This window comes from Amblyomma mixtum, chromosome 6 (assembly GCF_055824585.1).
Source record: "Amblyomma mixtum isolate Tamu chromosome 6, ASM5582458v1, whole genome shotgun sequence".
NCBI classification, from domain to species: Eukaryota; Metazoa; Arthropoda; class Arachnida; order Ixodida; family Ixodidae; genus Amblyomma; species Amblyomma mixtum.
This window is the reverse complement of record NC_143017.1, coordinates 126,440,846-126,455,780: the sequence shown is the minus strand read 5'-3', so window position 1 is coordinate 126,455,780 and position 14,935 is coordinate 126,440,846. Positions and strand designations below refer to the sequence as shown.

Genomic DNA, 14,935 nt, shown 5'->3' with positions numbered 1-14,935 from the left:
TGCATATTTAGGTGACATTGAGGTGGCATTTGTGAAAAAGTTTTAATTTGCCGGTTGTAGTAGCAACTGTACAACACCTTCAAAGGTTGTAGACCATCAAGCGAGTAACACTAGCAAGCCTGTATTTGGCTTCCTTGGGGTCCCCTGGTATATCCAGTCAAGGAACAAGACTGACAAAATCACATTTACTCACACGCTTTGCACAGACATCAACGTGGCACCCATGCCCTCGGCAATGCTTATTGCTGTGCAGTTGTTCTGTTTTGGTGGTAGTCATGGTGGTGGCATGATGGGTGAGGGAGAATATACATCTGCACATGCAAAGCAGTCACTTATGTTAGTGGCATGTCTCATTCATAGCACGGAAAAAAGAAAGAGTGATATTAAGCAGTAGTAGCGATTGGTATGAAATGACATCACTAGGGGGTGAAATGGTGGAAGGTGGATGGCAAGAATAGGATCATGGGTGTGCACTTGTTTGTGGACCAAGCAAAAAAACTGGCATTGCCTTAAAGCAGTTTGGGTCACCTGTTTCGAAAATTGATCATGGTTGTCAAATGATGCCTAACTAGTGTGCAAAATCACTGAGCTGCCGTTGTGAATGTGAATGCAGTTTTTAGACACATTTAACGGGGCCAAGTACTGAATTTTAAGCACCAAATTTTTTATGGCGCTATCGAAAACTTACTGTCTAAAATGCTCGATTCCATGGTAGTTTTGTTAGAAACACTGTAGAAGATCTTTACTTGAAATTTTTCTGTCGATGGATGCACCCATTTTATGTATCCCGATGCTGCAAAACCATGGTCAGCAAGTACGATGGTGATTGCCCACCGGCAACTGTGATGCACCGAGTCCTAATATAAATCTCATCCACCAGACAGTAATTGGACAGTCTTAGTGTAGAGTAGCATTCTTTTGAGTTTCCATACCCAAAGCTGTTACGGCTAAGTGACATACGCCCTGCCAGCATAAGTTTTAGTGGACTGAGTTTACTGCTTCACCCAAGAAATGCAAAATACCGGTGCCACCTAGTGACAGATGCTAAAAGCACTTCATCGGCGATGCGTACGGGGTGTTCCTTTTCGTTGAAGGGGTAACTCTGGTGAGAACATAAACTGTAATTAAAGATGAACACTTTTGAGAGGAAACAGAAAAAAAACTGTGCACGTAACAACAAATTGGTAAACTTTTACTGAGATGTGGACATGTGGTGGGATACACGAATAATGCTAGGTTTCGCCACAACATGGCTCTTTAGTTTGTTATATTTAAATGCTAGATTAAAATTATGAATCCTCATTTCTTTGATAATGCAGTGTTCAATTATAACAATACGAGGCAGCATCTTTTTATTTCCCTCCAGTCTCCTGACAGGTTTAAGTTTTTTGTCGGTCCCTTAAACATTGAGCGGCAGCTTGTGTCATACTGGTGATGTCGTGACAGCTTCGGCCTTAACACGCGTATTTAACAGTGTAACTGCATTCTGCTGCAGCTAACTGATTACCCAACTAATACTGTTCTCCTTTCCAGTGTTGTTGATTCAGCATTAGCTTTTCTTGAAATATTGGTTGCGCAGAGTTTATATCAGCTGCTGACATCGAGAAATTCTGCACAGTCTTGGTACTGATCCTGGATGTTTAACTTGCTCACTTTGATATACGCTGCTCTTCTCGGTTGCAGGCTCTATGCCTAGGTTTTGAAGAAGTAAACTTTTTGTAGATCACACGTCCTGAAATCTTTTGGCACTGACAGTATCCAGGTGCAGAACAGTATAATAATTTGTAAATGATAAGTTGTTAAGCTGTCTAGCATAGCGAGCATAAATATGCAGTGAGGATGCAGACTTGTGTACCTCTGCATAGTCCACATGAATGCAGCTTGATTTCATGCCTGAGGGTGGGACAGGGTTGCATGGCTTGTCCTAGGCTCTAACAGTAGTGCCCACCCACCCTGCCTGCCCCTGCCCATCCTCACATTGCTGCTGCTAACCCCCCCCGTGATGGCAGGGGTTCCTGGAAGGGGAGCTTCCCGGATTGGACGACAGCCTCGAAGTGCGACCACTGCAGGTAACCCCCTCCTCTCCCATCCCATCCCAGAATGCAGTGTAATGTGCAGACCAGGGACACTTGTTGTCTGCCTGCCAGTGTCCAGCCACAGGGAGCCATCGTGTCTCGGTCAAATGTGCAGTCAGTGCTAGCTTTCTTTTCAGCTGTGTACGCCTGGCCAGTAACTTCAGGGCATTTGGGCAGTGACCATCCTTGCCTTGCTGCAGTGAAAGCTGTTTTCTGGTGGTAATGAGGTTCCTCCAGTCGAGAGATACGAGGCCCATGCACTGTGCGATGTCAGTGCTGCACGTTAAAAGAACCCCAGGTGGTCGAAATTGTCCGGGGCCCTCCACTACATCAGTCACTTTGGGATGTTAACCCCATAAATAGGGCCCTTTGTTTTTGGGTTTTATTTCTTCTGAAATTCGGGGGGGGGGGGGGGGGGGGGGGGGGTAAAAATCGGGCGATATTTTTTTTAGCTGAAATTTGGACAAAAATTGGGTTATTCAGCAAAAGGTTTCATAATTCGGGTTTTATCGGGCCGTAGTTTGTAGCAGAAGACAATTCAACATATGCGCTCATTTTCATGCGGTAGATAAAACTCTTCATTTTTTGCACAATGCTTTGTAAACATATAGAAATAGGTTGCACTGAAAATGTTCCATGAAATCTAATATTTCTTTCTTTCTCATTTATTACAATTATTTCCCTGCGCACATTCTCATCTACTGTGGAGCACTTCTGCATCTGTTAAACACCAGTCTGCCTTTGTTCAGTGCCCAGTATTCATTCATCGTCCATGCAATCATTTTAAACACAGAATAGCCTTCTAGCAGGATGCCGTTAGTGTGGGCAGCATTTGATACAGTGATGCCAATGAGATGTCTGATCAGTACTTACGCATTTGCTTTTCCCTTCTGAGATGTACTGTTTGCAGTTGGCCTCAAATTAAGCGCTATCATAAGTACAAAGCCTTAAAGGGAGTGTAAAATGATCACTTGATTGAAAAAAGCCCCTCTGGATTTAGGTAGAAGATGTCCGCTAATTTTCTTGCACTGTCTTGAGCTTTGTCCACATGGAAACTAAGTTTCTTAGAAGGCCTCTTTTTGGGTAGAAATTGGGTTTAACCAAATTTTCAAGAAATTTGCTCAGGGTGCAAATATGGGGTAAAGTCGAGTTTTACCTGAAAACAAACGGCCCTACCCATATACTAATAACCGACCACCAACCAGTAGTGAGATACGATTTAATCTTTTAATGGGTTACTTTCTGTACACTGCGTTTGAATGTTAAAATGGTTCAGACAAAGAAATGGGGCTTGACAAAGCTCAGAGGTGACAATGGCATAGGATGACTGCTGTAACTGTGCCCCAGGCCAAAGTTAACGTAGGTACGCTTGGTTATTGGAGACTCCATACATGCTGATAGCAGCTGCATATGATGCATTGTTTATAGACAATTAAAATAGAACAGACATTCGTTTTGTGCCTGATTAAGTCCTTTTGTTTGTTTGTACCATTTTTAACATTTTTCAGTGATATAATAGCTTTGTGTGCAACTAATCGTCACCAACTGTGATCGTAACGATGGAGAGGAAGAGTGAGAGGACCATTAACGTTGCACCAAGTCCTGATGGAGTAGCAGGAAGCAGGTTAAAGGTGCGAAAGGCTGATCTAAGCTATGGCCAGGTCCCAGGAAACCGACAGTTTGGCTGTGTCAGCATAGTGAGCTGTACTTGTAGCTACTCCCCTCCCAGCTCGTGACAGTTGTTACTGCTCTTGCTGCCGCCGCACTGACTGCACCACAGCTGCTTCGTGAAACTGCCGTAGCTTTGCTGTAGTTTGGTTTGCACTGCCAAAGCTATGCCACATTGCACCAGGGCTGTGCCAGCACTGCACCCTTTGTACTGCTGTTCTTTTTTTAATGCTGCGAGGTGCATCCTGGCATCACGTAGCTCCTGAAGAAGCAAACATACAGAGATGAGGGACATGGCATCATGTTGCCATGCCATGGAGGTTTGCTCACAGTTACTGCAACTGCCTATTGGTTCCATTGTGAGCACAGTGCCAAGCTTTTTGAGGAAACAGGTCGCCAGCAAGTGTTGTCTTTTAAGCATGGAAGATTTGTTCAGTCTTCTTACAAGTGCCATCTCTCCTACGATGATTCAGATTGATAATGAACGACTTGGAGGTTCTTGTACTGGGACAAGCATACTGAATCAATTGGAAACGTTATTGTTATAATATTTAAACTTTATAATTGGCTGTAGGCACTGAAGTATGTCCAGCAATAAGTAGTTTGTCATGAATTCATCTGCGGGCGTTAAAGTTGAGCTTTAAGTTAGCTTGCGCATGGTGCTGTCTAGAATGTTTTAAATCTTTAAGTGGATTGCGTTGTAACAGTTGCTCCTTCTTTTTGCCTTCATGCCTAAGTGCCTCAGAGGACCATTTCTTGGCCATGGTAATGTGGACAAAAAGTAAAAAGCATATGCAGCCTTGTTGAACCTTCTGTGGAACGGGAACAGGCAGTTACTGATTAGGTTAATTTATTTTGTCCATTCGGGGAAGAGTTGTGAACAACAGAAAAAGTTCAGCAGCTGAGGAAGTCAAGGCAGCAAAAAAGCATAGCAGTTTCATGCCAAGATACAGGTTTGCAAATTGTGTGGAGAATTTTAATGCCACAGAGAGTTACACCATCCCTACAGCAAGGCATTAACTTGCTCTTAGGGGTCATAATAAAGAATATTTCGAAAATAGGAATTGTGGCTGTTTTCAGTGTGTTGCAGCTTTTGTTGTTAGTAGTTAGTCAGGTGCAAGTTACACAAGTGCTATTTGTACTTTTTCTTTTCATGTGTACATCGAAGACAATTAGAGGTAATGAACCGATCTTAAAGTGTCTTTTGTTTCCGTTTCATCTCACTTTGTTGAAGTCACTTTGCAGAGGAGGAAGAGACACTTATCAGTGTCCCCTTGCACGTGCTTCAAAGCCCCCGCTGTGAGCCCAATGGTTGTATGTGTGTGTGTGTGTGTGCAGTACGGGACTCCACCAGAAGTGCCGCCCAGTGGTGGCAGGGTACCGCTGCAGCAGAGCAGCATTCTCTCCATGGACGACGAGGAACGCTCCTCGGATACGGAGCTGGTTAGTCTGTTTCTTTTTTTTTTCCTTAACAGTGTCTCTTTCTGTAGTTGCAAGAATGGCTGACCATCCATTAACTGTGTCAGTCGGTTCTCTTTCCGATTGCTGTAGGATGGTGCTTGAACCAAGATGATTCTATTGGATGCACCGATTAAGCATTGCTGCCAGCATAAATCTTTCACTGGCCTACTTCACTTAAGCCTTGCTGACATGCATTATTACACCATGGATCTGGAACACTCCAATTCTTCCTGGACATTTGAACGTCTGGGTTGTGCACCTGTGATGCCTCATTTCATGGAGAGCACAGCATGGCAAACGCTTGTAGGGTCATTTTCCTTTCAGTGACAAAGAGAACTTGGTACAGATTATAAAAACAGACATGAGTTCATTGTGTTGCACCAAAAATAAAAGGCAGTTATTGAATCGGGAGAGAATGTTGCACAGAACAGTTGCGGGGGGCTGTGGCTTTCAGAAAAAAAAATTGCATCTTAATGGATTTACAAGAAATATTTTGCATGTTGGAAATAATTTTTTGACTACTTAATCTCAAGAGCATTGTTGTCTGCTGCTTATTTTTTTTCTGAATTTTGTGACAAGCCTGCATAAGTAAGACACTCCAGCAGAAGGCTGGTTCAGTATTCAGTGCGTTTCTGTAAGTATGCTACCGGTCAAGACATGCTTATAATTTTTTTTGTTTTGCAAAAAAACAAATTTTCAGTTTTGAATTTTTGTGATGCAGGATCTGCAGAAATGCCTAGACTAATAAAATTTCATACAGGAAATCGCAAAATTAAACAACAAAGAATCTCTTCACCTGCAGTATGGCCCTAGGAGTGCAACAAAACAAACGCACTGCAAGTGTGAACCAAACTGTTGCAAAGACGTCTGTTACGCAAAATTAGCTACAAGTGAAAAAAGCAACGTTGAGAAAGAAGCATTCAAAATTGTCCACCACATTTACTTCTCCTCGGGACATCGCAGTTGTGATCCATGGCATCCTTTTGAATGCATTGTTTCTTGGCTGCCTCTTTCTAGGCATGGCGTACTTTTTAAAAAGTTGGTTGTAATTGCTCTTGCATGCAAGCAGCCGTGCACAAAGAACTGAGCTGCATATCCACAGCGTCCACCGATAAAGCCCTCTTTTGTGCACTTGCTGCCAGCGAAGCCTGAAGAGCTTGGATGCGCGTCCATCACGCCTTCTCCACGATAAATTCACCCGCAAAAGCCCACAGAGAACTCTTCTTGCCATTCTTGGCTGCTCCTGACTTTCGCTTCCGACTGTTGTAGCAACGTCCCATTTTGTCCTCTCTTTAAAAGGAGCGTCAGTCTATGATCACAGGATTTCAAACCCAAAACCAGCACCTCCTGTATTTTATGGTGCTGCTAAAACAGTATAGCTCGAGAGGATCAGTCAAGCGCATTTAACTTGTGATTGTCATCTCTGAATGGAACTTATTACCTGAACAGGTTTTCACATGTGAAAACTTTAAAAACGCGATTAACAATATTTTTTAACCACTGACAGTGACTTCTTGCCGCTTGGATTTGTGATCATTTTAGAGGTGACGAAGATATATTCAAAGTGTTTTATATCTACATGCGTGAATTTTAAAACATATATGTATTTGTGTAAACTGCTGTTCATACAATGTAATGTAAACATTCCATCTCTGTTCTTTTGCCCTTCCTGCTTGGACCAAAAAGGTCTGCAGTGTCATGGAAATAAAAAAAAAAAGGCATCGCAAGAGCAGACATCTCTTCGTAGGCTTCCTCGTAGAAACCGCTAATTGCTAGGGTCAACCATGGAGGAGATTAATGTTGACACAGGGCAGTCACTTGGTGGGACCTTTGGAACATTTGGTTTTTGTATCATTGCTTCTGGATGGGAAGTTGAGCTCAGATGCCAGATTTGAAGGCGAGAAAACAAGCGTTTTGCCAAGTCCAACACAGCGCTGATTGGTGCAGTGCCACAAAGACACCAAGGTTAAAAAAAGCACCGGTTTGTCTATCCTTTCAAATAAACAACATGCACCACTGCTTTGGTACTTCCTGTTAGGTGTCCACAAAGAAACTTCGTGACAACATAGAAAACAAGTCATACGAATAGGTGGTACGACTTTTAAAGAAACAAATTTTTAGTTAATTTTCATAGTTTGGAGGCCGTGTCCCTCCTTAACTGATGGTTTCTTAAAGTGACTGAGTCGATGTCTTGAGATGGGAGGTGTAATTTATAGGCGGGATGGAGGAATGATACAAGGTCGACAAGTTTATGGGTGGTCTCAGCTGATGCTGGATCTTGCCGATTGGATACCACTAGGAGGGATCTTCGTCTTGCATTGTACTTAACTTGGCCGATAGTAGTAATGACAGCTTTCATGCTCTCGCAGACTCAGCTCGGGGACAACGGGCCTTTCAACAACATCTGGAAGCTCCTGCGGCACCCTGCGCACCTGGCCGTGTTCCTGCACTACCTGCTGTCCAACCAGAGTGACCCCTCCAGCCTGGTGAGTGTGCGAGGAGGCGTTCAGGCACTGAAAGTTGGCTCTTTGCCTGGGCACCGCGATTCCCGATTACATTTGCCTGCCCCCCTACTTGCTCATTTGTCTAGTGCGGGATCCTGGACGAAAACTCTCACAGAAGGATTAGAGTGAAAGCATAGTAACCTAGCTCTGTAAATGAAATAATCTTGGTGTTTCAGTGCCTGACGCACCACGGTAGTGCTTCTCGAAGAGTGTACACCATAAATTTTGGAAAGTGCAAAGGCTAAAGCATTTTTAATGCCAAATTTTTATTCTAAAACTGGTTTAAATTGGGCGTCATGCATACACGTGCTCCTTAACATACTTAGTGTGCAGCGCTGCTACAGCTCACATGCCTTTTTGCTCTGGCTCTCTCCGCACCTGAAAAGTAGTTTGCTATACATCCAAAGTAGCTTAGCACGTTCTGCTGGATGGGCTGGTTTGACAAAGTAGAGACAAGCATCTTTTGTTGTGGCAGAGCTCAGGTACCGTGTCTGGCAGTGACCTGCAGTTTGTTTTGCCCCTTTTTCATCCTGCCCCCCACTGAGACCTCAAGAAGTAAGAGTATTGTTACGTGGCCCGAAGTCTATGTCGGCACAAGGACGACCGGAGCACAGGGTCCAGATCACAGCTAGCCCCGAGCGGCAAGCGCGCACACACCGGGCACTTCCTCTGCGTCGTCTTCACGGAGATTATCCGTTGCATGGCCCCCCGGTCGGAAAGGCACCGTCTCGGTGCTCATCAGGGCAGTGAGGGGGACTGCAAGACGTAGGGCTTGAGGCGAGAGACGTGCACAACATCGGTCTGATGCTGAGAGGACGTGGCACCGGGGAAGGCCGGAGCGATCTCGTAGGTGACTGCGGTGACTTGGCGCAGGACACGGTACGGGCCGATGTAGCGGGACAGAAGTTTTTCAGAGAGCCCCACGCGGCGAGATGGCGACCAAAGCAAGACGAGGGAGCCAGGGGTGAAGGAGACCACACGGTGACGGCGGTTGTAGAATTCCTGCTGAGAGGTCTGGGAAGCGAGGAGCCGGGAGCGTGCGAGTTGGCGAGCGTGGTCAGCGCGGGTAATGGCGTCGTGGGCGTATGCAGACGGCGGAGCAGTAGAAGTGGGAAGCAGCGTGTCCAGAGGCAGCAGGGGCTCGCGGCCATACAAAAGATAAAAAGGGGAGTAACCGGCAGTGTCATGGCGGGAGGAGTTGTAGGCAAAGGTCACATAGGGCAGAGCGGTATCCCAGTCGCGATGGTCCGGAGAAACGTACATAGCCAGCATATCGGTGAGAGTGCGATTGAAGCGTTCTGTGAGGCCGTTCGTCTGCGGGTGGTAGGCGGTGGTGAGCTTATGTTTCGTAGAGCACGATCGAAGAATGTCAGCGACAACTCTGGACAGAAAGCATCGGCCTCGGTCGGTCAGAAGTTGACGGGGAGCTCCATGATGTAGGATAAGGTCGGTCAAAAGAAAGTCGGCAACATCAGTAGCCGTACTGGTGGGCAGTGCACGTGTGATCGCGTAACGGGTAGCGTAGTCTGTGGCAACAGCTATCCATTTGTTGCCCGAGGTGGATTCCGGAAATGGTCCCAAAAGGTCTAAGCCGACGCGATGGAAAGGTTCGGGTGGGACGTCAATGGGCTGAAGCAGACCGGCTGACAGAGTGGTGGGGCGTTTTCGGCGCTGGCACTCATCGCAGGCAGCAACATAGCGGCGTACACAGCGGTAGAGGCGCGGCCAAAAGAATCGACGACGCACGCGGTCGTAAGTACGGGAGACACCCAAGTGACCAGCAGTGGGAAGATCATGCAGCTCTTGGAGGACAGCAGTGCGAAGGTGCTCGGGGACAACGAGAAGGAGGTCTGGGCCATCCTGGCTAAGGCTCCTGCGGTATAAAACTCCATCACGGAGCACAAAGCGGCGCATCGGAGGGTCGAATGGGGCGGTGTTGAGGCGGTCGATAATGGAGCGCAGCTCGGCATCGCGGCGCTGTTCTTCGGCCATGTTAGCGAGGACAGAGAGGGAGCACAGAGCATCCACGCTGTCAGTGCCAAGATTGTCACACGGGCCAACGGGGTAACGGGAAAGGCAGTCGGCATCGACGTGCAAGCGGCCAGACTTGTAGAGTACAGAGTAATGGTACTGCTGCAGGCTCAGTGCCCAACGACCAAGCCGTCCTGTAGGGTCTTTCAAGGAAGAGAGCCAGCACAACGCATGGTGGTCAGTGACAACTGTAAAGGGGCGGCCGTATAAATATGGGCGAAATTTCCCAACAGCCCAGACAAGAGCTAAGCACTCGCGTTCGGTAATTGAGTAATTCCGCTCCGGGGCAGAGAGGAGACGGCTGGCGTACGCGATCACACGGTGCTCTCCGGATTGTCTCTGTGAGAGAATAGCGCCGATGCCGTAGCCACTGGCGTCGGTGCGAACTTCAGTGGGAGCGGTCACATCGAAGTGGGCGAGAACTGGCGCGGTAGTAAGCTTCGATATCAGGTTGGAAAACGCTTGTGCCTGGTCGGGTCCCCAGATGAAGGTGGTGTCTTTCTTCAGAAGGTTAGTTAGGGGGCGGGCGATGTCGGCGAAGCCTTGAACGAATCGACGAAAGTAGGAGCAGAGCCCCAAGAAGCTTCGGACGTCGTTAAAAGAACGTGGCTGGGGAAAGTCTTTGACGGCTCGGATCTTCTCAGGGTCAGGGTGAACCCCCGTATTGTCGACGACATGACCCAAGATGGTGAGCTGGCGGCGCGCGAAACGGCACTTAGACGAGTTGAGCTGCAGGCCGGCATGACGAAAGAGGGAAAGGATCTGGGAAAGGTCAGTGATATGAGTGGAAAACGTGGGCGAAAAGACAATGACGTCATCGAGGTAGCACAGGCAGGTGGACCACTTAAAGCCGTGCAAAAGGGCATCCATCATGCGCTCGAATGTGGCTGGCGCGTTGCATAATCCGAAAGGCATAACTTTGAATTGGTAAAGCCCATCAGGTGTCACAAAGGCGGTCTTTTCACGGTCCTGGTCGTCTACAGCAATTTGCCAGTAGCCGGAGCGAAGATCTATGGATGAGAAAAATTTGGCACCATGAAGGCAGTCAAGGGCGTCATCGATACGCGGCAAGGGGTACACGTCCTTTTTGGTGATCTTATTCAAGTGCCGATAATCAATGCAAAAACGCCAGGAGCCATCCTTTTTCTTCACAAGTACGACGGGTGAGGCCCAGGGACTGTGCGAGGGTTCGATAATGTTTTTCGCGAGCATTTTAGTAACTTCCGCATTGATAACTTGACGCTCGGCGTGAGAGACTCGATAGGGGCGGCGGCGGATGGGAGGGGCATCGCCGGTTTCAATGCGGTGCCTGACGGCGAGAGTTTGGCCCAGCGTCGTGTTGTTGACATCAAAAATATCCGAAAAAGATTCGAGAAGGGCACGAAGCTGGGCAGTTTGGTCGGGACTGAGGTCGGTGGCCATCATGGTCGTGAAGGCGTCGGGCGACTGAGGAGACTGCCGGCGCGGGGTGGCAGTGTCGTGAACAGGGGTGTTGGCCAACTGAGCGACGTGGCAAGGAGCGAGAGGAGATAGAGTAGCCACGCAGATGCCGGACGGGAGCACTTGAGAAGAGACGCCGAAGTTGAGGAAAGGCAGAGAAAGGGCGTTAGCTTGGATGGTGGCGATGGTATGAGGTAGGGCAACGTTACGGGTCAGCAGGAGGTCAAGGTTGGGCGTAACCAGATAGTCGCCATCAGGAACTGGGCGAGATGGGGTCAGTGGAACGAAAGAGGCGGTTCGGGATGACAGGCGAGCATAATCGGTACTGTACAGTCGCAGAGATATATCGACGGGTTCTGAATCCAGCAGTGGAAGTTCGAGGTGCAGGACGCCATCTGAGCAGTCAATGAGGGCGGAATGGTCAGTCAGAAAATCCAAGCCAAGAATGAGGTCATGGGCACAGGTGGTCAGCACGGTGAATTGAACCGGTATACTGTGGCCGCCAATGGTAACGCGCGCGGTACACGTACCGTCGACAGCAGGCGTGCCACCATCCGCGACACGCACACGGGACATTGCAGGCGTGAGGACTTTGCGTAGGCGACGGCGGAGGGCAGCACTCATCACTGATATTTGAGCACCGGTGTCAATCAGGGCGCGCACAGGAACACGGTCGATAAAGACGTCCAGGAGATTTGGTCGAGAGGTCGAGAGAGGATTTGTGGTCCGGGTCGTTGATGCAGCGTCACCTCCGGGAGCTGCATCATTTAGTTTTCCAAATGGGAGCGGCTGGTTGAAGGCGACTGTGGGGAGCGAGAGCGGCGGCCCTGCGGCGACGGAGAGCGGGAGAATCGGCGTGGAGGGGGAACGGCTGCTTCAGATGGTTCGGACGGGGTTCGGGGCGAGAAGGTGCGGGTCGAGGTAGAACTGTAGGAGGGGCAGACGTTGCGGGCTGGTGAAGACCATGGACTGCGGCAATGTCGGGCGATGTGGCCAATGCGAGAACACCGGAAGCAGATGGGGCGGTCGTCTGCCGTACGCCACTCATTTGGATTGCGATAACGCTGCGGAGAATAGGTGCGACGATAAACAGAGAGAGGTGGCTGGTGGGTGTCCGGGCTTCTGATGGTGCACACAGCCGGAGGAAGGTTCAGGTTAGCGAGTTCCTGACGCACGACGGCCTGAATCAGCGACACGGTGGGCAGAGAGTTATCAGGTGCGGTCGGACGGGGCAGAACAGGCGCAAGGGCTTCCAGTTCGCGGCGAACGATGCGGGTCACAGTGCCGGTAACGGGGTCATCATCGGAAGAGGCGCGGGACGGTAATCGGTGTTCCTCACAGGAAGAAGTAGCGGCAGTATTAGGGAGCCGAGAGAACTGCTGTGGAATTCGGCGGCTTTTAACCTGTTCGAAATGACGGCATTCTTTTATGATTGCGTCCACGGTGGTGCAGTCTTTGCAAACCAGTAAGTTAAAAGCATCATCCGCAATCCCTTTCAGAATATGGCTCACTTTGTCGGACTCGGTCATGGCGGCGTCGACCTTGTGGCAAAGCGCCAAGACATCTTGGATATATGCCACATAGCTTTCGGTTGACGACTGGGCGCGCGACGCGAGCTGCTTCTTCGCGGAGAGCTTCCGGTCATCGGGTCTGTCAAACAAAGTACGGAGCTTTTCTTTAAAAGTGTCCCAGCTCGTCAGTTCTTCTTCGTGGGTTTCATACCAGACCCGGGCCGTGCCACTAAGATAGAAGATCGCATTTGCTAGCATCACGGTGGGATCCCACCGGTTATAGGTGCTCACTCGCTCATATAGGCTGAGCCAGTCGTCGACATCGGTGCCGTCGTTCCCAGAAAAGGTACCAGGGTCACGGGGAGGAGCCATGACCACGAAGGGAGCAGAGGGAGCAGAGGGAGCGGTTCGTGACTCGCCGGGTGGAGCCATGATGGTAGTAGCCCCGGCCTGACGACCGCTTCGGAGCTGCGTGGCGTGGAGATCGTTTACCCGGCACGTCCACCAAAGATGTTACGTGGCCCGAAGTCTATGTCGGCACAAGGACGACCGGAGCACAGGGTCCAGATCACAGCTAGCCCCGAGCGGCAAGCGCGCACACACCGGGCACTTCCTCTGCGTCGTCTTCACGGAGATTATCCGTTGCAGTATCATGTGGCAGACCTTGCGACTGCCTTGACGATGATTTGCAGTGCCTAGATGTTTTTGTCCTAATTCTCACCGGGGTTTCAAGAAATGAGTGATGTGCGACAGTGCAACATGCTCTTGCAGGCAGGCTAGTTGTGCAGATTCCACAACGTTGCATGCTATGCGTGGAAAGAAGTACAGGCCTGACTGTGTTCTCTGTATTCATCGTGTGTGTGAAGTAAAAGAAGGCAGTCAGAAGCAAAAGATGTCTTTTATTACCTAATGCCATCTGACAATGGGCTGACTTTAAAGGTGCACTGAAGAGGATTCTGAACATGTCTTTTTGCCGCGGGAACTTGATCCACACGTTCCTAGCATTCTTAGAGACAGTGACTTATTGCCCTGTGTGGCCGATTTCCCCAATTAAAACGAATTAACGTCCGGCTCCCGCCTTTTTTTTTTTAATTCTGCCTCGTACGGTGGGCGGAGTCGACCAACGCGTGGAGCGCCTTTCACCCAGTCCCGTGGAGGCTTTGCTTTCGCTTTATTTTGTTTTTTAGGCTTCCATGAATAAATAGTTTCATTCGCAGATAATATAGCCGCAAAATAAGCCCGAAGAAATAAATACACGCGGACTATTTACTACTACGTACGGACTACTACGTATTACTCCGCCGATGGCAGAGCGGCAAGCCGCCATGGGACTGGGTGAAAGGCGCTCCACGCGTTGGTCGACTCCGCCCACCGTATGAGGCAGAATTAAATAAAAAAGGCGGGAGCCGGACGTTAATTCGATTTAATTGGGGAAATCGGCCACACAGGGCAATAAGTCACTGTCTCTAAGAATGCTAGGAACGTGTGGATCAAGTTCCCGCGGCAAAAAGACAAGTTCAGATTCCTCTTCAGTGCACCTTTAAGCACGATGCCATGAATAGCAGCGGCGGATTTATGGGTGTGTTTTGGAGGAAGCGATTGGGGTGCAATCCTGTTTGTGCAATGCATTTGTGGGCCTCCTAAGCGCTGAAAAGGTGCGGTTTCTGATGGTTTTCTCATAGAAAATTTCTCGTTTAGAAGCTACCACCACTACCTCCACCACTATCACGTTGTCACACCCCTCACAAGCGGCACTGTCGCATGTGTGGACGCCTCACTGCATGAACAGCAAACGGCATGTGACAAGCATGCAGGTGACATGGGCTTATGATATGAAGGCTTGTGCACGTTCACATGCTCAGCCACATACACAAACAACTTCCAAACCATACCTGCCACCCTGTGCACAGGCTGTTGCTATGCCTTTTCTGTGGCTTGTCTGTGACAGGCTGTAGCGTATGTGAAGAAAATAAGTGGACCTCACAGCTTCTGGTGTGGTCCTGCTTGTTACATGATTGTTGTTCAGCTTCTAAAGTATGTGCATGTGTGTTTGTGTGCAGCTCTTCCTGATAATCACCAACCTGTACAAGCTTGGCACTGGCAAGGAGATGAAGAAGTGGGCGTACGAGATCACCTCCACTTTCCTCGTACAGAGCGCGGTAAGGCAATTCTGCTGCCCGTTGCATTTATTAAGGGGGACATGGGTCTTGGAGCACTTTTTTTATTTACTGACCAAATGCAATGA

General features: G+C 48.8%; 1 protein-coding gene across 8 annotated transcripts in view; it reads left to right on the top strand.

The window, feature by feature from the left end:
* Nucleotides 1–14,935, top strand: part of LOC149340313 (rho guanine nucleotide exchange factor 11-like) — a 107,283-nt gene that overhangs the window by 28,128 nt on the left and 64,220 nt on the right. For 7 of the 8 annotated variants that reach the window (XM_089549058.1, XM_089549056.1, XM_089549059.1 and 4 more), the window contains 4 exons: nucleotides 2,010–2,069; nucleotides 5,082–5,186; nucleotides 7,574–7,690; nucleotides 14,751–14,849. In XM_089549058.1, the coding sequence (XP_089405184.1) occupies nucleotides 2,010–2,069; nucleotides 5,082–5,186; nucleotides 7,574–7,690; nucleotides 14,751–14,849 (381 nt within the window). The remainder of the gene's footprint in view (nucleotides 1–2,009; nucleotides 2,070–5,081; nucleotides 5,187–7,573; nucleotides 7,691–14,750; nucleotides 14,850–14,935) is intronic. The other variant, XM_089549057.1, reaches the window with a different exon arrangement.